The 22,576-nt window shown below is 38.5% G+C and overlaps 2 protein-coding genes across 2 annotated transcripts in view; one reads left to right on the top strand and one right to left on the bottom strand.

Moving 5' to 3' along the window:
• Positions 1 to 3,470: 3,470 nt before the first annotated feature.
• LOC127654405 (melanin-concentrating hormone receptor 1-like) lies at positions 3,471 to 5,373 on the bottom strand. The gene is made up of 2 exons (XM_052141564.1): positions 5,304 to 5,373; positions 3,471 to 4,465 (listed from the first exon to the last, which is right to left on the bottom strand). Exons 1-2 carry the CDS (start codon positions 5,371 to 5,373, stop codon positions 3,471 to 3,473), a joined length of 1,065 nt encoding a protein of 354 aa, XP_051997524.1.
• A 1,408-nt stretch (positions 5,374 to 6,781) lies between these two features.
• Positions 6,782 to 22,576, top strand: part of LOC127654192 (growth factor receptor-bound protein 2-like) — a 43,031-nt gene continuing 27,236 nt past the window's right edge. Inside the window, exons 1-2 of the mRNA XM_052141262.1 lie at positions 6,782 to 7,197; positions 12,008 to 12,287. Coding sequence (XP_051997222.1) covers positions 12,210 to 12,287 — 78 coding nt within the window. The 5' untranslated portion in view covers positions 6,782 to 7,197; positions 12,008 to 12,209. The remainder of the gene's footprint in view (positions 7,198 to 12,007; positions 12,288 to 22,576) is intronic.

The following is a 22,576-nucleotide window of genomic DNA, read 5'->3' as shown; positions in this document are numbered from 1 at the left end:
ATAATTATTGGATGAGCTATTCCTTTAAAACCATACTGAATGATTTTATGCTGTCAGAGCCTTTTTATATGAAAACGTTATGTATAAGTAATCTCTGTAAGATTTATCATTCTCTTCTAAATCATTTGTAGGAGCTAAGGAAGCCACCCACCCACCTCATGGACTGCACCAGATTTGCCAGTTTTTGCTCCAAGGCACTTGCAAGTTCCCGGACATTTCTGGGGGGAATGGCCCTAACCCTCACCCTCCGTTCCAACAGGACCCAGACGTGCACAATAGGATTGAGATCCAGGCTCTTCGCTGGCCATGGCAGAACACTGACATTCCTGTCTTGCAGGAAATAATGCACAGATCGAGCAGTATGGCTGGTGGCATTGTCATGCTGGAGGGACATGTCAGGATGAGCCTGCAGGAAGGGTACCACATGAGGGAGGAGGATGTCTTCCCTGTAATGCACAGCATTGAGATTGACTGCAATGATAGCAAGCTCAGTCCGATGATGCTGTGACACACCGCCCCAGACCATGACGGACCCTCCACCTCCAAATCGATCCAGAGTACAGGCCTCGGTGTAACACTCATTCCTTCGACGATGGACAGTGGAATTTATCTCTGCACATCTGCAGTCCTCTTGCCTTCATGTAGCATGCCTAAGACATGTTCATGCAGATGAACAGGGACACTGGGCATCTTTCTTTTGGTGTTTTTCAGAGTCAGTAGAAAGATCTCTGTAGTGTCCTAAGTTTTTATAACTGTGACCTTGTCATTTGTAAGCTGTTAGTGTCTTAATGACCATTCCACAGGTGCATTTTCATTATTTGTTTATGGTTCATTGAACAAGCATGGAAACAATAAAGATCTGTAAAGTTATTTGTATTTTTTCAAAATTCTTTAAAAATACAGTGTCCTGAAAAGGGATGTTTCTATTTTTATGGAGTTAAAATAAATATATATATATATATATATATATATATACACACACACTCACACTATAGTGTGTTAAATGTGTAATCCATTCTTCTGGACATTAATTTTTTATTTATTTATATAAACATAAGATACACAAATTATCTACTGACATCAGTGTATTAACTTCAACTTTGAACACTATATTTTATTAGCTTATCTTATGTAGACAAAATACAGTCAACTTTAAACTAAGTTTTTAAATATGTGATTTAAGAAAATAAGTTTTTAAGAGTTCAATGGATCTATTCTTCATTTATTTAGTTTACAGCTAAATTTATTTTGTCTTAATAATTATTACCAATGGGTGGCGTCGACGAGCCAACAACGCATGCCTCAAAGTTGTGTAAATTAAAATTTTCTTCACTAGAAAATGTAATTCACCAGAAACAAAGAGTTGCATCAAGTTTGCCTCTGGACTCGGATGGAGGACACCGATAAGAAGAACCCAGCGAAAAGGTGTGCTTGTGCACTTAGGTTGGTTTTTGTTGGTAGTTTACTTTTCTACAATTTGTTTTAATAAGATATATAGGAGCGTGCAATAGCGTTTTCATTATTTTTTATCTTTAACAGATAGTTATTATCTTTTTTATGAAAAATAAAATCTAAACATGACAAATTGAAGTAATTTATCATTAATGTAATACGCATATCAAATGAACAAGTGAAAAGATTAACTGTATTATGATCATTTAATTTTTTGTATTTTTATTAATGCAAAAATAAAATATTTAATTGCCCATTATAAAATTATATATATAAACTATAACTATATAAAGATTACAGAGATTATCAAATTCTTTTTTTTTTTTTTTTTTTTTTTGAGATTATCAAATTCAATAAGCCACACAGGTGAAATGTTCATGACAAATGTCTGCGACAGCTCCCGAGTGTTCTCTGACGCATAGAATTTACGTCAGCGTCTGAAATCGCTCACTCGTTTCGTTCATTCAATGCTGAAATATAGTGCACTCACAGCCATTCACTATATAGGAAATAGTGAATGAGTGAACGACTGGGCGATTTCAGACACAGCTAATGACTTCATAGACGTGTTGTTCTTTATTGTAATTCGACAATTAAATTCTTGAAATCACACTGACTTATGGTTTCTACAGCATATCACTTAAAATATTGGAAGTTTTGTATCTCATCGGTAAATATAAATTTGTCTATGGAGACAGTTAATGCCATTTTTACTACTATTGCAAAACAATCATGATGGAAATTGGCATTTTAGTAATGTATGCTTTGCACCCATATTCGGACACAGTATGTAAAATTCTGGACAAGCGCCATTACGCTGCAAATTTTATAACATTGGAAATGGCCCATGCAAGCAAACAGAACTATTTTTAAAGAATTTAAACTTTTGGGGAAATCAACAAATGAATGGTTATTGTAGTTGTCTCTGCTTATTAAGCTGGGAAATTAGAAAATATTTTAACATTGAAAAAATTACACACATCACTTAAATCTTAAAGGGATAGTTCACCCAAAACTTATCTCACCATTTATTCAACCTCATGCCATCCTAGATGTGTATGACTTTCTTTCTTCTGCAGAACACATACAAAGATTTTTCGAAGGATATCTCAGCTCTGTTGGTCCATAAGTTAATTCAATTTAAATTTCACATCTGAACATGAAAGCTGAAGTGGAGATTTAGAGTAACCCACACCTATTATATTGCTTTTTATGATACTAGAGTTATATGGATTTCAATTTTCCTTTTTGGGTTTTTGGAGCTACAAATATCTGATCACCATTCACTTGCATTGAATGGACCAACAGAAAAATCTTTGTGTTCTGCTGAAGAAAGAAAGTCATACATATCTGAGATGGCATGAGGGTGAGTAAATGATGAGAGAATTTTCATTTTACGTTTTACGTAAAATGCTGACTTTTAACTTTTGTATACCTTCTGACAATGTAAAGCACAAGTTTCAAAATAACTGCCACAATAAAAATTCAAGCACAATGATAATACTAAATGCTTACTGTTGAACTGTTTCCTACTGAAAAGACACATAGCTTAATTAAAATGAAATTAACCTGACAGTAGACAGAAGACAGTATGTTAAGTAGACAAGCTAATCGTCTAGAAATTATGAATAAATGTCTAATATAAGACATACAGGCAATATGTTATAATATATTAATCTGTTGTTTTGTCACTATATTTCTCCATTCAATATTCTCTCTTTAATCAACATAATAAGTACAGTAATAAAGTATAACACTGTGTAAATGACAGGCAGCTGCAGTTTTGTGCTGTGACAGTGACAGGCATAGTTATTTGTCAGCATGTACTTGCTGCTCAAAACTTCTCGACTTCCCTCTGAACTGTTCAGCCTTACTGTCAGATCTCCTGAGTATATTCCAACTCACCCAAGAAAACATTTAAATCCTGACACTCAAGCCTTAATTCATCTGTAATCTCCATAATATTTTTTCAAATTAGGTTTTGAACAAACACTGATCAGACCAGCAGAAATTCCCCACTATTCAGAGTCATCACTATGACAATGTCTTTGGAATTCTGCAGCCATTCGCAGTAACACACTTGCCACTGTGGTGCTTGGGTTGACCTGGAAGTGGTTGTGCATAGGCTGTATGGCTACAACAATCTGGCGCTTAAAGGTCTTGCTCAGAATAATATAGAGGAAAGGGTTGATGCAGCTGTTAGCATATCCCATACTAATGGCAATGTGATAGACATAATAAAACAAAGCATTGGGCTTCTGTATACCCAGATGGACAAGCTGGAGGAAGTAGTAAGGAGCCCAACAGATGAAAAAGGCCAAACAGATGGCCACAGCCATGCGGGTCACACTCTTAGTGCGTACCTGTTGGTTCCTTAGGGGGAGAGGAGCCACCGTGGTTGACATGTGCTTTAAGATTTTGAAGAACACCACACAGATAACTATGAGTGGAAGGGTGAATGTCAGCACAAAATGGTATATTGTGAACCAGCAGATATTGGTGGATGGATTTGGTAGCAGGAGAGCACATCCCATCCAACCACTGTGAAGAGGCATGAGTCCAGTGTACATTAGGACAGGGGTGATGGAGATTAGTGAAAGTGTCCACACCATCCCCACCATAGTGCCAGCGACACAGGGTGTACGGATATGGTTGAAGCGAAAGGGGTGGACAGTGGCCACATAACAGTCCAGGGTCATAACTGTAAGGATGTAGGTGCTCACTGTCTGGCTGTTCAAATCTAAAGCAGTGATGACTTTGCACATGGTGGCCCCAAAACACCAAGATCCATTGCCAAGGAGCTGATGGATGAGAAAGGGCACGCCCAGGAGGAAGAGCAAATCCGCAATAGAGAGATTAAATATGAACATGTCAGGTACTATCAGTTTAGCCTGGCACTTAGTCTTTTTAATGATAGTGTAGATGACAATAGAGTTTCCAGTGATGCCCAAGATCCATATGGTTCCAAAAATACTGAGCAAGATGGCATTTCCATACTGATCCCTCATGGTCACTAAGCACACAATGAAACACATAAGATCTGATACTACATGTATACATTTACAAAGTATATTAATTATGATATGTACATTCAATATATATATATATATATATATATATATATATATATATATATATATATGTGTGTGTGTGTATGCGTTATTATTATTGTAATATTTAACATTATTGCCATTTTATATTAATATTTTAATAATAATTAATATAATATTGTAATTAGAATTGTTAGTATTAATGTTATTGTTGTTATAAAAAATACAATTAAATAATTATTTAAATAACATAATAGTTTTGCTTTGTTGTTGTTATCATTATTATTAGTAGTAGTAGTAGTAATAGTAATAGTAGAAGTATTAGGTTATTTGATTATTACACATTAAATTTTTAATGTAAAGTTGACTATACTTATCAATATAATATATCAAAATATATTTTCTCTTTGGTGAATGTAACAAGTTTCCAGTGAGGAAGGGACGGAAACAGCAACAGGGTTCAGGTAAGGTTGTTTTTAATTCTCCCACACTAATTCACACACTAATATACGACAATAGCTTCTTGGCCTTTGTGTCGGGCTCTCCCTTGGGCTCTGTTGCTGCTGCTTTTTATGCCGCTCTCCTCAAGCTACTGCAATTAGAGACAGGTGTTAGAAATAATTTAGCTCAGGTGTGAGCGCCCTTACCGCTTTTCTCTCCCGGACGGGCGCTTGACCACGCCCCCGCTGCCACAGTGAAAAAAAGCTTCAAATATCAGTTCTGTTTCATACCTGTTACACTGAGAAACTGTACATTTGCTATCCACAAAATTGCATTAGATTCCCTGCAATATCTGCCTACCTTGTATATGTTCCGATGAGTTAAACAGAGACACAGATGAGTTTTCACACAAGTCTTCTGAAAAATCCATGAAGAAAATTGTGACAGAAACACATCTGTAAACTACGGTAAATCGAACAAAGGAGCTTATACCTGAAAGTTTGTCACTGAAAGTCACACACCTACAGCAGCATCTCACACGTATTTATTAGTGTTCCATACTCATACTGTAAATGTGACATTCAACCTAGCTGTGCACAATGAACAAATTCAAAACGGAAGAATAATTCTAGGCTTTACAATTGTACTTAAAGAGGAAAATGCGGAAAACTTGTTTAAAGAGCTTGAGATTGCTTGAGGCGAAGAGCAGGCAATATCCACAGCCCAAGTGTACGAGTACCCATCTGTCTGCAGAGAGGAGCATTCACTGACTGTCCTTCGACAGCAGCTGACACCTCCTGTTATGAATAGAAATTGCGCCACTGTATCAGTGCATCACTATGGCGTCTGCCGTTGCAATGTTCCTTTTTTCACCCTTATGTTTGCAGTTGTTCAAATAGTGATGCAAGACTTGTGAGTCTACATAGTATGTGTGTATTTGTGCCACTTTAACAAACTAATCATTGCAACTGTACTGCATAGGCCTTGTTGTTTGTAAATATTAGTCTGTTTCTCTTTGTAACATAGTATTCGCCATATCCCACTTGGAAAACTGCCTCTAGAGACAGTCCAGTGATAATGTAATTTCTGATTTATATACTGTATAAATCCCTTATTTACATAGGCCTAGGTTAAATATTTTGCTCAAAATTTCAATGTAAGGTTTATATTTAGATTCAGGATTTAAAATGAGTTATTTTACAACTACATTATTTTTTAAACGATTGTTTAGTGACATCCAGTCAAATTGGGCAGTTGTTGTATGTATAGTTTGTATTCTGGTCTGCAAAAAAATCAGAAGGGCCTATTGCAGACATGCACCCTCAACCTCACATGCAAGTGTGACATTGCTAGCACTCTCTGCAAAGGAACAAGACATGTGTTCATAGGCAGAGTGTTAGTGTGCGCGTGACATGCGCTTGCAAGAGTGGTTCTTAATCTTTTTGACTCCAAAGCATCCCTATTGTCAAAGACAACATTAACAGACCAATTTATTTTATTATTTTTATCTTGAGGCCCCATTGGAAGTTTGTTGAGGCCCTGACCCCCTGGTGGAGAACCACTGCAATAACCATTAGCATTATTCTTTCAATAAATCTGAAAAATATAATCTGCTTTCCTCTTGTATGAATTTGTTTTCTCCTTGTTTTTTTCTCACCCCTACATTTTTTTGTTTGCATTTATATATGTTAACTACATATATGTTAACGTATATATGTTAACATGTTTACTTGTTAACAAGTGCAGCCAGAATAATCCCTGAATTATGCAGTAGTTTCACCCTTGGGCCACTAGATGTCGCTCCGCTCATGTGTGTGCGCAATGCTACATTGCACTGATGGAGAACTGGAACAGCATATCTCTCCAGTTTTATACCAGTCTCATTTACCATCTTCAAAGTGAGAGATTAAAAGGTTAAGATGATAAGAAACGTGGCGTAAAATAACGTCTCTGAATTCGCTGTCGGTTTGTGTGGTTTCGCTTTAATAATACTGTGTGCGAAGTTTTTCTGGACCTCTCCTGTCTTTGCGAACTATTGGGACCGATTGGGACCATAACAGAGGAAGCGGAAATTAATTGTCCGCTTGCTTTTCCTAGAGCTGCTCTCGGAGTCGGGAAAATTAACTGAAACCGGTCGAGAGAGAAAGACGTGTAACATTTTAGAGTTGCAAAAATGCCGTATTTTGAAATAAGGCCTTTTGTCACTGCGTAAAGAGGCTTGGAGACGGAGATTTTCTCCACATCTGTGTTGTGGGTAAGTGTTGCATTATCTAAACCGTAAATGTAAAGATTCGTGTAAATAATGTACTCCTTGACTCGTTTTAGTTGGACTGATATCGTGCAGTTGCAGGATATAAATCCTCTAGCTGTGGTGAAAAAATGCGGAAGAATGAGGAAATTTCTGTTCTGGTGTTGTTGATTGAGTGATCCGCTAGGATAAAAATAAAATATATAATCCAATCTTCACAACATATTCTTCACTCAATAAATCCGTTCATTCAACCCTGAACACTTATATATTTAGTGTTACATGTAATATAAATACCCCATATACACTGCAAACGAGCGAAGCATCAAACTTCAATGTTTTAGTTATAATCAGAGGAGCTGCCTACTGCAGTGTAGCCTACACTACAAGCAAACGACGTGACCAGCAAACGAGGCCCACTGCACAATGAGTGCGCAGTTAACTTTGAATTAACACATGCCTGCAGTGTTGACAGCCTGATTATAATGCGAGCGTTCTAGTGTGTCGCGTCGCGTTTCCCTAGCGATGTTTGGCCGTTCACATCGAACGCGTTTTTTGTCCGTCGACTCAGTTCAGTTTTTTCTTTTTTCGTTCAGTGTCTCGCGTCAAGAGCGCGTTTTTGGTAAAACAAAACAAAACAAACAACGTCAACTTGTTAAAGCGCGTCTCGAGACACATGTGTTCTGTGATATGCCTTTCATTGCATCTAGCCTTTTTAGCGCAAGAACGTTTTTGGTCTGAACGGCCCCTTATAAGATCAAAACGTTATCTTCACGCGAATATCCAGTGTCCATAGCTAATGAATCATCGCTTACAGACATAAAGAATTTGCACTGTAATTAGTTGAAGTTTAAGAACTATTTTTAGGTTATTTTTACAAATATCAGATCCACACCTCGGTTTTGATTGGCTATAAACCCGCTATGCGCTGTCATATACATGTAAATAATGTTGCATGTGATTCTTTATGATTTGTGAATTACGATGACATCATCCTCCGCTTTGCAATCTGCCATTTTAAGTTTTACTACTCTTAATTTTCTAATGTAAATATCTCCAAAAGTTGAAGACATAGAAGACTGGAATCCCTCTAATCTGATTTGTGATTTTTTTTTCCACACCAGTTGGTTTTCCTGTCAACCCGTTTTAAGTCTATGATTTGGGACAAATAAGCACTTTTCACTTTCACATTTCCAACTAACACGCTGTCTGGGTTCATGCAGATATACTTTGATATACCTGATTTGTGAAAACTTTCACAATCACATTTTGTCCCGTTTGATTTTGTCTTACTGCTCTACCCGCATTGCCTTGAGTAATAACAGGGAATCAGCTTATAATTCTAAAAACTGACCATATTCACTGGTCACAGTAGCCTCAAAACGACCTTGATGATTTTTGAAGTTTTCACAGATCAGTTTTTGTCTCTTAACCATTTTTTTTTTTTTTAGTTCTGGATTCAACAATTTACCTAAAAAAATCTGTGTTATAGGTTTTAAGAGGTTCCATTCTGGAAACATGATAATTATGATGGAAAAACACTAGTTTCATACAAAACTGGGTTTTTGAAAACGTTCACATATTGATCTTACTCAGTTTGATGGTTTCATGCATATTGGCTTTTTATGTCATTAAAAACCAATAAGCTTCTTATAATTCTACAAAATGAGCACCAAGACGTGACATACTCAAGGCTTAAATAGACCTTCCTGATTTGAGAATTTTTTTCACAGATCAGTTTTTGTCTCTTAACAATTTTTGGAGTTCTGGAGTCAAATGTTTACTAAAACAAATCTGTGTTATAGGTTTTGAGGTGTTTCTTTCTGGAAACATGATAATTATGATGGAAAAACACTAGTTTCACACAAAACTGGATTTGTGAAAACATTCACAGATTGATTTTACTCAGTTTGAGGCCTAGAGTTTTAGGCCTTTTATTACTATTTTTACTTGCATCCTTAATTTTTCACAATGCCAATATGCATGAAGCCATTAAAAGGACTAAAATCAATATGAAAGTTTTCACAAATCCAGTTTTGTGTGAAACATCTCTGTTACTGTCATGATCTCCGTTCCCTGATGGAGGGAACGAGACGTTGTGTGGATGTTGTGACACTAGGGGTCACTCTTGAGAGCCCCATAACACCTCAGATCTTTGAGAAAAGGCCAATGAGAATTGGCGAGTGGAATTTGCATGCCAATCCCCCAGACATACAGGTTTAAAAGGAGCTGGAGTGCCCACTCTCATTCAGGTTTTGTGCTGAGGAGCCGAGACAAGATCCCAGCCATTTCAGCGGCTAGTTCAGCATTGTGGCAAGAACCGAGGTTAAGACAGTTACCGAGACGTTCCCCTTCTGTCACTCACTCGACGTCTTGTCGATGTAGTGACACTAGGGGTCCCTATAGAAAAACAGCACAACAGCTGAACCGTGTTACGTGAACTGCCGATGCAGGTATGGTATGCCAAAGCAATGGCATCAAAGATCCAGTGGGCACACCTCTATTTGGAGACAGCGTTCTTTGTCTTCTTCTGCCAAATCAGACAAAGAGCTGCTCAGAGCATCTTAAGCTATGCTTGCAATCCTTGCACACACTGGCTGGGTATGCCTCCTCCCAGGGCAGCACTTGCAGGCACTTGCCACATATACCTTCAAGGTGGAGGGGGACAACTGCCCCTCAAACCTCTCCAACAGGAAGGAAAGCACTAACCCGACTGCGCACATCTGGGGGTCCTTTGGCTTGCAAAGAACACCACCTCGCGTACAAACGGCACTTCAGGGCATAGAGCTGCCTCGTAGTGATCGTGTCAACCACTGCCGGTGATGGGTCACTTAGATCCGTGTCACGTCAAAGGGCCAGACGCGGAGGTTCCAGTAGTCTGGGCGCGGGTGCCAGATGGTGCCCTGTTCAAGCACTTACCTTGCTCTGTGTACCCGTCATAGGGTTGGTTTGCAGTCGTCACAACCGGCTGGCCGTGGTTGTAGGTGTGGCATGGCCGCGTTCGTGGGGCCCTGGCTGCCCCACAAACTTTTTACTTTTTTTTGGCAATTTGGTTTCTGCAGCCCTTTCGGCCTTTTTTTTCAACACAAAACAACAGGAAACAAAGGCTTTTCCTTCCGGCCCTCCACCGGAGGATGGAGTCCGTGGTGGGCAGACTGGGCGTACAGACCCAAAGATGGCAAGCCAGTCGAGTCCTCGGTGTCCAACATTGTCAGTGCGCTCTCTGATGCATCGAAATCCACCAAATCGCCTCCAGTGCCAGCCGGGCTGCAGCGGGGGTGGGCGCAGCGGGGGGGGGTTCCCCCGGAAGAAGCAAAGCCATGACCACAACGTTGCCATGGTCATGCTCTCACAATGACAACACGAACCATCTACGAATGCTGCCTCAGTGTGATCGTGGCCCAGACACGTGAGGCAGCGCCCATGGCCGTCGGAGGCGGAGAGACAACGACTGCATCCAGGAATCACAAAAAGATGGAAAAGCATCTTTAAAAAGACACGTCTTTAAAAAGACATCAAAAATTCACATCAATGTACTGCTCAAACAGAGGAAAATATGCTCTTTGCAGAATATATATACTCTTTTGTATATGTGCGCTGTCGAAGCACCCAGGGGCGTAATCTGCACTAATCGTGCAGAAGCAGCAGAGCTGCTAGAATGCACCGAATATCCAACAGCATACGCTTCTTTCAGGGGTGAATGGAACAGCAGTGGTATTCAGCTCGCTGATACGCAACCACTTGGCTCCGAAGAAAAAACTTAATGAGAGTGGGCATTCCAGCTCCTTTTATACCCGTATGTCCGGAGGAGTGGCATGCAAATTTCACAATTCTCATTGGCCTTTTTTTCAAAGATCTGAGGTGTTTTGGGGCTCTCAAGAGCGACCCCTAGCGTCACTACATCGACACAACGTCAAGTGAGTGACAGAAGGGGAACAAGTGTTTTCCATCATAATTATCATGTTTCCAGAATGGAACCTCTCAAAGCCTATAACACAGATTTTGTAAGTAAACTTTTGACTCCAGAACTCAACAAATGGTTAAGAGACATAAACTGATCTGTGAAATTTTTTTTAAAAGTCATCAACATATTTTTGAGGCTACTGTAACCTGTGAAGATTGTCGGTTTTTAGAATTATAAGCTGATTCCCTATTATTACTCAAGGCAATGTGGGTAGAGCAGTAAGACACAACCAAATGTTATTGTGAAAGTTTTCTAAAACAAGTACATTTGCATGAACCCAGACTGCGTGTTTGCTGGAAATGTGAAAGTGAAGAGTGAAAACTGAAGAGTGCTTATTTGTCACCGTCCCGACTCGTGGACTTAAAAAGGGTTAAAAGGAAAACAAACTACTGTGAAAAAATTCACAAATCAGACTGGTCAAATGAGAGTGGTTTCAGTCTTCCAGGTGTTCAACTTTTGGAGCTATTTGCATTAGAAAATGAAGAGTCAAAGTATTTAAACGACGATTGAATTCGGATGATGTCATCTGAATTCACAAATCATGAAGAATAACATGCAACATTATTTACATGTCTATGACAGTGCGTAGCGTGTTTTTCAAATGTCAAACTGCAACTATCTTTACCACAGTCAGATCATCATGACTCGAGAGCCCACCAGCATCCAACATCACCAAGACACCCCTCATTACATCTCATTGCTCTAATTGGCTTATGGTCGGTTGCTGGCAAACGTCAGCTCGACCCAGTTATTTTGTTCCCTTTGTACTTGCGTATAGCATTTAGTGTATCTATGTTGCACAGCTGCTTCAAACTAGATCTGAAAAGCTTGTTCTTTTTGTATCGTCCATAGATAACTCCATTTCGCTGAAATCTTTATGTCCATCTGCTGGTTGACAGCACGCAGTTAAGGAAGAGCTGGCATTCCATGGTCAGCTGGAACAAGGACAAAAATTTGGAGATTGAGTCAGATCAGACAAGCGTGTTAGAAAGACCTTCTGCCTTAAGAGACACTTTCTTCAGGAGCTGTATATCATTTCCACACAGTCTGTGCCATGGAGGCAATAGCAAAATATGATTTTAAAGCCACTGCGGATGATGAATTAAGTTTCAAACGAGGAGAGATTTTAAAGGTTAGTCATTGTCATAGATTACTGCTGCATCTTTTATTCTTGTCCTTCTGTATATGATCAGTTTATGAGAAGGCTTATATTTACACTAACCTCTTAACAAGCCGAAACAACTGGTTTATACAGATTTACAGACATATTAACTTTATTCAGTGTTAGTATATTTGTTGTAACTGAGACAATTAATTAATGTCCACTGTTTGTCACTATAATCTCAATGGCATTGTGATCAACTCTTGGCCCTTTTATAACCTTGTTCATCAGCTTTGAACTGGCTGCTCTTTAAGTTTTGTACTGCAGAACATTGTCAGTGAATTCCAAGCGGTCTTCAACTGTATTAAATGGCACATAAGTATTAATCAGAGAAAATAAGTGGTGATCGCTTGTCTGTCATTTTCTTAAGCCTGTAACATAAAGATACATGTAGACTTTGTCAAGCTGTTGTCCTGCTTCTGAAACAAGGTCAGCCACCCTGACAACCCCCCACCCCCCGAAGGATTCAGCTCCATTCAAAAGGATTTGGACTGGATTCAGGAGTGCTTGCCATCCTGCTAATTTAATTTAGGCCATGTATCAGCTATTCTGCCCACCCGGACCTTTTGATCTAGCAAAATACAAGGCTTCAAAGCTCCACATAATTTTCAACGTTACGGAAAACGAAAAGTGCCCTCTGCTTTTGCCTTCTGCCAACTTGAGGACAATCACACGCTGCCTTATTGATCTTCATTTTACTTCAAATTACTGCAATATGAGGCCTGGTGTATTTTGGCACACACATGAAGGTATACAGATGTTGTGCCAAGTTTAACAGTAGCTGACGGTGAGTAACGGTTCATCATTCATTTTTACATCTAACTGGATCAGGGAAATTGGACAGTAACTTTTACACTCACTTGGATCTTTATCCTTTTTAAGAAACAGACTGATCCGGGCTTGTGTCATGTTTGGGGGACGCTTTCCATTCTTTAATGATTCCATATAAACGTCTAACAAAATTGGAGCCAGTTCTGTAGCATAAGATTACAAAATGTCAGTGGCAAAGCCATATTAGCCCCGGAGCCTTGCCTGTAGGTAAGGACTTAATTACCTTACCAAGCTCCTCAGAGGTTATCTCAGAATCAAGAGAATTGTTTTGTTCAGTCGTCAGTTCAGGGAGTTCTAATGGTTCCACACATTTTCTAATATCTTCATCAGTAGACAAAGACATGGAACAATAAAGATCAAGATAGAATTCTTTAAAATCATTATTAATATTAATGGCTGAGGTTAAAATCTCACCACCAGCAGATTTCACTGAGGGAATGGTAGAAAACAACGCTATCTGTTTTATATATCTAGCCAAAAGTTTTCCTGCTTTATTCCCCAACTTAAAATATGACTGCCTTGCCCTGAATAGCCAAAACTCCACTTTCTGTGACAAAATAGTATTATATCAGTATTTCAATCAGGTCAATTCTCTGAGGCCATCAGATGACATTCGGCACTTCAGCTCTGCCTCTGCACTTTTAATATTTCCTTCCAACTCCACAAGTTTTCTTGCTTTAGATTTTTGATGAATGAGGCATACTGTATGATCCGACCCCTAAGAACTGCCTTAAGTGCCTCCCAAGCCACGCCCACAGAAAATACTGAGGACCAGTTGGTCTCCAAATAAACATTGATTTCAGTCTATAACATTTGTTGGAAATCAGGATTTTGCCAAAGGGATACATTAAGGCACCAACTATATGATTTCTATTCCTCTGTATGTGGCAGCACCTCTAAACTCACCAGGGCGTGTTCTGAGACAAAAATGTTTCCAATTGAGCAATCCACAACAGATGAAATGAGGGACTTAGATCTAAAAAAAAAATCTATTCTAGAATAAGTCTTATGGATGGATGGAAAAAATGTGTAGTCCCTACCAGATGGTTCAAAAGTCTCCAAATATCTGTAAGACCAATATTTTTACTTTTTACACATCCTGTGAGCCGCCAATGTTGCTGTAGTGTAGGGGGCTTGCACACTTTTTCTTCACTATGATCAAGGACTGAATCCATCAAAAGATTAAAGTCTCCTCCCAATATTATACCATGAGGGGTGCCAGTGGCTTGCAACATCCCTTCAAGATCAATAAAAAAGCCCTGATCATCAGCGTTAGGTGCGTAAATATTAGCCTAAATCAGCCTTTGCCCCTGAATTTCAGCTAAAACAACAATGACTCTTCCAAATTTATCATTAATCTGTTTGAAATTTTGAATTGTAGATGATTATTTATCAATATAATGACTCCCCTGCTTTTACTTGAGCCAGCACTAAAGGAAACATGTCCACCTCATATCTTCCCAAATTTTTCAGCTTCCTGCAGGGAAAGATGTGTTTCTTGAAGAAACACTAGATCACATTCCTTATGTTTAAGAAAATAAATAAACTTTGTTCTTTTTATGGGGTGCCAAACCCATTCACATTCCACATGGAGAGAGATAGCCCACTCATTTTAACATTTGACATTTTGATATAATAGAAAAATAAATTGTGTGTCAAAAACAAAATTACAAAAAACACATTTCAGCATTATTGCAACAACCAAACCCTGAATTTCCCCCCTAACAAAACAAACAGAAAAAATAAAAACGTGTGCATTAACCCCGGGCACGACAGCACCAACCAGCACCGATCCCTCTAAACTCAAAAGGTACTTGTACGCCTACGAGAGCCCCTGCAACAACTTTGCTATTGGATTGCTCAAGTCAAGCTTGTGCTTTTGCACAAATTTTGTAAGGCAAAATTACATAATAGAAAATACTTTGTAAAACAAACCCCAATCAATAGGCAGAATAAACACAAAGAACATGTAGATTGATTCACAGAACTGGCTGGAATGTATGTTCCTCCACAAAACAAATTCCAGCTGCTATAAAGCCGTTCAGTTTCTTCGGACAGACAAATTAATGTTCAGTGACCCGGCTGCTTATGAGTCCAGCGGATGACGTAATCATTCCAATGTCCTACAAACATACTCCACAAATCAAACTCCAGCCAACAGGAGGCATAAGCACAAGGAACGAACAGATTAATCCACAACTGTCCCGAAGCAGTGTTATTCCACAAAACAAACTCCAGTCACTAGGCAGAACCAGCAAAAAAAGAAAAAAAAATATGCTTCCCGGTTCCTCGGATGGTCAAGGGTCAAATTCACTCGGAGGCCGCATAAAAATATATAACTTGACTTACTCAGTCCATCAACTTTATAAAAGACATCCTGTGTGCAGGATGTAGATATTTTGAAGACCCCCATTGTGTCTATTCTCAATCTATCCGAAAACTTCAGTGCAAAAGCGATCATCCGTCAAGGCAAATGTCCCATGGAGTGTCATTCCACAAAAAAAACGCCAGCCACTAGGCGGAACAATACAAAAAGAAACAAAAATGCCACCCAGCTTCCTCCGACAATCGAGTGTATGTTCAGCAAGTCAATCCACTCACATAGGAAACACCCAATGGTTACTCACCCATTGTTTTTATGAATGACAGTGCCTGTTTTGGGCACAAAATTACATTGCGGCCGTCCTTGGTGTCTATTCTCAGTCTGGCCGGAAACATCAGTGCAAAAGCAATCTTCCATTGATGTAAGAGTTTCTTACATTTCTTGAATGTGGCCAGAATTGATAGGGGCCTGTCTCGCTCAGCAGATCTGTGAGCCAGGACTCTTTGAGCTCGCTCGATTTCCAGCTTATAGCCTGTTATGTCGAGCAGACTCGGGAAGAGCTCATCTAGGAATTTCACCATATCTCTGCCCTCCTCGTGCTCAGGAATTCCAACAATTCGGATGTTATTCCTGCGATTCCTATCTTCCAATTTCTCCAAAAGCCTTCCACGTCCATTGTGGCACTGGTGGATTAATGGATAATTCCCTCTCCGATGACTCCAGATAATCGACCCATTTCTCAACATCTGCCACTCTTGTAACCAACTCAGAGAATTTTGTTTCCATTGCCATAATCGATTAACGTATTACAGCAAGTTGCTCCAAGTCAGCAATAACCTTCGTCAGCATCACAAACATATTGGACAGTTGACGCTGAATTTCTCCAGGCCCGTCAGAGCTATCATCTTGAACACGTAAGTGTCTTTTAATGTCTCCAGAGCCCAAGGATTTTGATTTCTTTGCCATGTTTAGTTCAAAGAGCAAATGTGTCACTGGGTGTATAAAATTTCAATATATTATGATATGAAAATAATAAAAAAAGTTAGCAAAGTGCACAGAGCTGTCGCTTACACGCCTGCTTCTCGAATGGCGTCACGTGACCCCCGCATTAATCATTTTTAAAGCTACTAAAGTTATTCAGTCAAGAGCAGTGAGTGGTTGTAACATTTCCTCATTTCATATTGTTTGATTAGTGTTCTAATGATACTAGACAGTGCCAGGTCTATTACTGTATGTATCTGTAAAACAGTTAAAGGATGGGCAAGGAGGAGGCGAGAACCGGCTTGTCAACATAAATTATATTTTAATGTAAACTTAAACCAAAAGCGCAAACATAAACACACATGACGGACATGCCCGTAATTCTCTCTCTCTCGAACCATCGTCACCGGCCGCCTTTATCCCTCGCGCGCCTCATCAGGCCGATTGGGGACCGGGCGCGCGATATTCCGTTTCTATCTCTATCCTCTTTTTCCTTTTGGCCTGATATTAAGTTCGACCAATCATGGTCTTGCATTGCGATCAATGTAATGAGCACCCCTGACTTAAAATATAAAGCGCTAACCTCAGTGCATGTTAGCAAAGCAAACAAAACCAAACTTGGACAACACATCTGTTACTCTGAGCACGAGTTGTGAAGCACAGAACCACTCTAAAAACACTGTAATAATGCACTAACATGTGCAGACAAGACAGAACAGTCCACATAGTCTTTGAAGTAGGCAGTGCGAGCAGATAACTTATTTAAATCGCAGCCCTTTGCCGTTTAATAATCGCACAAGGTCATATCGCAATTTGGATTTTATTTTGATTAACCATGCAGCCCAATCCATAAGACTCAAGTGGTTTAATCAATGTCTTCTGAAGCTATCCAGTTGGTTGTGGGTGAGAACGGACCAAAATATAACAATTTTTCACTTTACATCTTGTAATTTCAGTCTCTAGGCACGATTGTGATTTCAAGCTCGAATTATACTTCCTAGTGCTTTACACATGCGCAGAGTGCTATATTGCGCTATAGGAAGTGTAATCTAGCTTGAAATCGTCATCTCCAAGGAGACAAGATTTTCAGGAAAAAAAAGGAATTACATTTTGGTCTGTTCTCACCCAAAATCAACTGGTCTTCAGAAGACACTGGCCCTGTCCCAATACCCCCACTTGCAGTTTTGGGCTTGCCTACTTACCACTTGTCTTACGTATTTCCAGTGTTTGGCAACTAGTGTGCAAGTAGACATGAATACTGCCATTGTGTGTATGACTTTTGATTGCATTTTGGGACATTCGTTGACTGAACGATGTTGGTGCTGGTTGCAAAAGCTGTTTTTGTCTTTTCACTCAGCTGAAAACTGTTTTTGGTAGCAGTGACTGTTATAGCCTACATAAAATAATAAATAACTGAAAAATGTATCATCTTTTCATTTATTAATACACTACTGGTTGTTGGACGTGTATTGTGCTGTAGAAAATATGTAAGTACATTTTTTAATTACAGCTTTTAATCTGTGAAATTAATTGTAAAATTTAATTATTTTTACCCATTTTTGATTTTCAATACCTTGCACATTAAAAAATGTTTAACTGTAAAATTGTGTCATCCATAATTGCTGTAAAATATGAAATATAAGCAGTTTCTTTCTACTTTGTTTCTCAATCAATACACTGCATAAAATGTAAGAATAAAAAAAAACTTTATTCTATAAACCTATGTGATCATTAATCTCTACTACTACAAACCATTTAAATGTTATGCTTTGGCTTGTCATTAATATAAGACAACCAAAGACTGCTTTACACATCTTATCAGTATGTGGTTTCATACAACAAATAAAAATCATTAAAACTTATACTGGCGGCCAAAGGTTGGGAATAATGTACAGATTTTGCTCTTATGGAAAGAAATTGGTACTTTTCAGGCATTCAACTGATTACAATGTATACTGTGGACATTAATAACATGAAAATTATTATTACACTTTGAAAGAAATGTCCTCCACATGCAGCAATGACAGCTTTGCAGATCCTTGACATTGTAGTTGTCTAGATACTCAGGTGACATTTCACCCCACATTTCCTGTAGCACTTGCCATAGATGTGGCTGTATTGTCGGGCACTTCTCACGCACCTTACAGTCTAGCTGATCCCACAAAAGCTCAATGGGGTTAAGATCTATAACAATCTTTTCCAATATCTGTGTTTTTTTGCCCACTCTAACCTTGCAATTCTTCCCATAAGGCCTGCATCCTGATGTACTTATACTCTTGTTTAGTTGTACATCTGGCCTTCCACATCTCTTTCTGTCCTTGTTACAGTCAGTTGTCCTTTGTCTTTGAAGACTGTAGTGTACATCTTTGTATGAAATCTTCAGTTGTTTGGCAATTTCAAGCATTGTGTAGCCTTCATTCCTCAAAACAATGACTGACTGATGAGTTCTACATTTTTGACCTATTTCTGACCTTAAGACATGCCAGTCTATTGCATACAGTGGCAACTCAAAAACAAACTCAGAGACAATGTTAAGCTTCATTTAATAAACCAAATAGCTTTAAACTGTGTTTGGTATAATGGCAAGTGGATTTCTAGTACCAAATTACCAATTTAGAATGTTTCTCAAGGATAAGGTGTTGGAATGATGGCTGCTGGAAATCAGGCCTGTCCAGATTTGATCAAAAATGACTTTTTTCAAGAAGTGATGGTGCTATTTTTACATCATTAATGTCCTGACTTTACTTTGTGATCAGTTGAATGCCTCTTTGGTGAATTAATATACCAATTTCCTTCCGAAACAGCAAAATCTGTACATTTATTCCAAACATTTGGCTGCCAGTCTATATTTTAAATACATAAAGATGAGAAGGAAACCTTGGTAGTAGGGTATTCTATTTTTAATGTTAAAGCAACATTTACTAGACCTTATATTGTATGCCACACTGGCTGATAATTTACCAAAATCACCAGCAGTATTAGGTAAGATCAAACCAAGTAAGGTGATTATTGGGCAAGAATTATATAATAAACATATAAATAATATTTAGTAATTATGATGCTGCTATTAAGTCATCCCAATCTTGTTATTAAATGTTGAATATATTCATAATCCCACATGATTTTTTGAAACTGTTGTGGGTGGACCTCGAACACTCTAGGGGGTCCGTGGGCATGCTCCCACAGAAAACAGTTTAATGACTGGGAGTGAGAGATGCTTTGCCAAAGCAACAGTGCAAAACACAATATTAGAGACCTTTTATGTTATTATGAGAAGGGTAAAAATATTTTATGTTCCTTGTGAAACTGTGGCGGGACAATTAGACTCTGACGGGCGCCACATCCTAGGTAATTAATGGGAAACACCGATTCATTTATTCCAAAAATAAATATATGCTTCACTTACGTTTCACTATAATAAATAATTTATATTGAAAAGCTTCCCTTGACATCATCATGGCAAAAATATACTGATAACTCAGGTAGGCAAGCTGTTGGCTCCTGAACGTGATGAACTCTGGAATACACTTGAAAGTCTGCTCCGAAAGCTGTATTTGCGCTAATGTGGATTTAGTGTGGGTTAAGTGCTCTGAGCTTTGGCATGTTTTAGATATGGGACAGTCATGAACACTTACTTCCTGTCACATGCACGCACACTCAAGTGGCTAAGACCGCAAGTGTGGGTATTGGGACTAGGGCTGGGTATCAAGTTCGATGCATTTTAGGCACCAACCGAATTGCCTCTAAACTCTCGAGTATCAAAAAATGTATTGTCATTCGATACCAAAGTTCGATACCTAAGGGGTTAATCTTGTCAACATCAGTGATAAGCATGTAGCATGCTAGATGTGCCCAAATCTAAAAGTGCCTGTGATTGGCTGTGTTTAGGTATCAAGGAAAATCACTAGTTTACTCCGGTTACGCCCAGAGACGCGGCTCACACATGAGGCTGTAGTGTGTATTTGTCCCAACCCCCATAGATGTAAAAGATGTGGAAAAGATCAAAAGCGTGGCTATATTTCACCAGGCTCGATGCTAACAGTGCGCAAGATAATTGCTGCCAAGACCGGGTTACTTCAGATTTTAAATGTAACGTTTAGCGGCCGAACATATTTGGAATTATGCAAATGTGCAATTAGTGAATCTAAAGCATTGTAAATTTAACAAACTCACCTCATTACCCTCATGCTGCCCTTTAAGATGCTATAAGGCAAGGTACATTAGATGGGTCCCCGTCTGCATATTTGTATGGACATTTTGAGATATCTTATAAAAACTGCTAAATGGAAACGCCAAGATGTGCATAAAAAACATACACATTCACTTGAGGAGGATACATTTTCTATTCGATAAGAAGAAATGCACATAAACTATTATGAAAATACATTTACCGAATTTATGAGGAATACAAGATGTGCATCAAAAAAGTCATGTGAATGAATAATTTGTTCATAACTGGACTAACCAGTGAACCAATCATCGCATCAAAAATGTTATTCTGGTCATAAGGATTTTCTGGTCTCTATCACGAAGAGACTGGACCTTGACACGGTGTGATAGCTTGTGTACCTTGATAATCCGTTGGGCTAAATTAGACTGTGTTCACTTGACACTCACAGAGTTACTCATGCAATTCAGGTCAACGAATAGAGGTCTGACAAACCACAGTCTCCTGGTCCTCCAGGTTGAGGTTTAGTGTTAGGGTGGCTCCTTTACTGGTTGAGAACACTAATTGTTCTCCTGTCTAGGTTTGGGCAGCCTGGCAGCAGGCCCGGACTAGCCATCGGGAGCACCGGGACAATTCCCGCTGGCCTGGCGACTAAGTTGGCCTGCTGCCAGCCAGCGTTTTTTTTATTATTATTATTTTATATTACCTTTACCAGTGATCATTTTTGAATTCGTCATTCAATAAAATTATTCTTAATATTAATAACAATAAAAAAAATAAAATCATGAATCTGTTAGTCTTGACTGGCAAGGCTACGATTCGACTTTACCCCTCAGACAAACGGTTAAACAGAAAATGCGAGCAGCACCCGATGATGGAGAGAAAACGGCCAGGTGGAGCAGAGAGGGAAAGGACAAAAAAAAAAAGAAAGCACTCCAAGAAGCAGCAAAATTACTGACCTGTTCAGGGCTTCAAGTGCAGGTCAGTTTCATCTGTAAATACTGTACTTTTTTCTTCGTTAACTTAGTATTGAACTGCTAGCAAATGTAAGCGGTAGCGCCCGTCTAACTTTACATTCTTGGAGAAATCAAAACAAATAAGTGCACACAGAAAACTCACAGAAGAAATGTACTGAGGTAAAAATTCTAATTGTTGTTTTTTTTATTTATAACATATGATTTAGTTTAACATTTACACATCTAAGGGAGCTGTTTTGCTGAATATTATCACGATTGAAAATGTTACATTGAATTTATTGTTCAATAAACAAGTAGCGTAGTTAATATTTATTATTAAGTTACTTACGTTTTAGACACAAACCATATTAACTGTTTTTGTTCTATTTCACCGACTAAAATAGTTCCAAAGGAAAGCTACAGCAGTGTTTTGTTACTGAATGATTCAGCGTTTTGAACGAATCTTTTGTTTGAATGACTCACTGATTAAGACGGTCACTTGCCGCCACCTATTGGCGGTTTAGTTTAATGTTTAAGTATTGCATTTTTTTTATATTCAAACATTTATTTAAAACATCAATCTCATAACATTATTTATTGCAGTTGTAATTGCAGTGCACATTTTTTTTATTTGATGGGTAATAGCCCTATAGTGTCTTATTATTATAACTGAATTTATTGATCAAATGTAAGAATTTGACATGAAAGATGATGCATACATTTAATAAGGTAATACAAATTTCCTTTTTTTATATATACACTTATGAGTGAGAAGTAGAGAGGTAGAAACAGCTTTGGACTTCTAGAGTAAATGCTTGTATGTACGTTATGTGCAGACCCATTTGATATTAGGACTGCTTTACTTCTAGGTTGGTTGTTTATGTTTTTACGTTATGGTCATACTGTGAAATAAATTTAATTTAGGGTGGAAAAAAACAAGGTTGTCCGTGTTTCAAAATTTTATTTGGGTGCATAGGATGGCCTGGATGGGTGTAGGATT

Source organism: Xyrauchen texanus, chromosome 13 (assembly GCF_025860055.1).
Source record: "Xyrauchen texanus isolate HMW12.3.18 chromosome 13, RBS_HiC_50CHRs, whole genome shotgun sequence".
Classification (NCBI taxonomy): domain Eukaryota; kingdom Metazoa; phylum Chordata; class Actinopteri; order Cypriniformes; family Catostomidae; genus Xyrauchen; species Xyrauchen texanus.
Note: the sequence above shows the minus strand (reverse complement) of the source record. Positions and strands in the feature narration are given on the sequence as shown.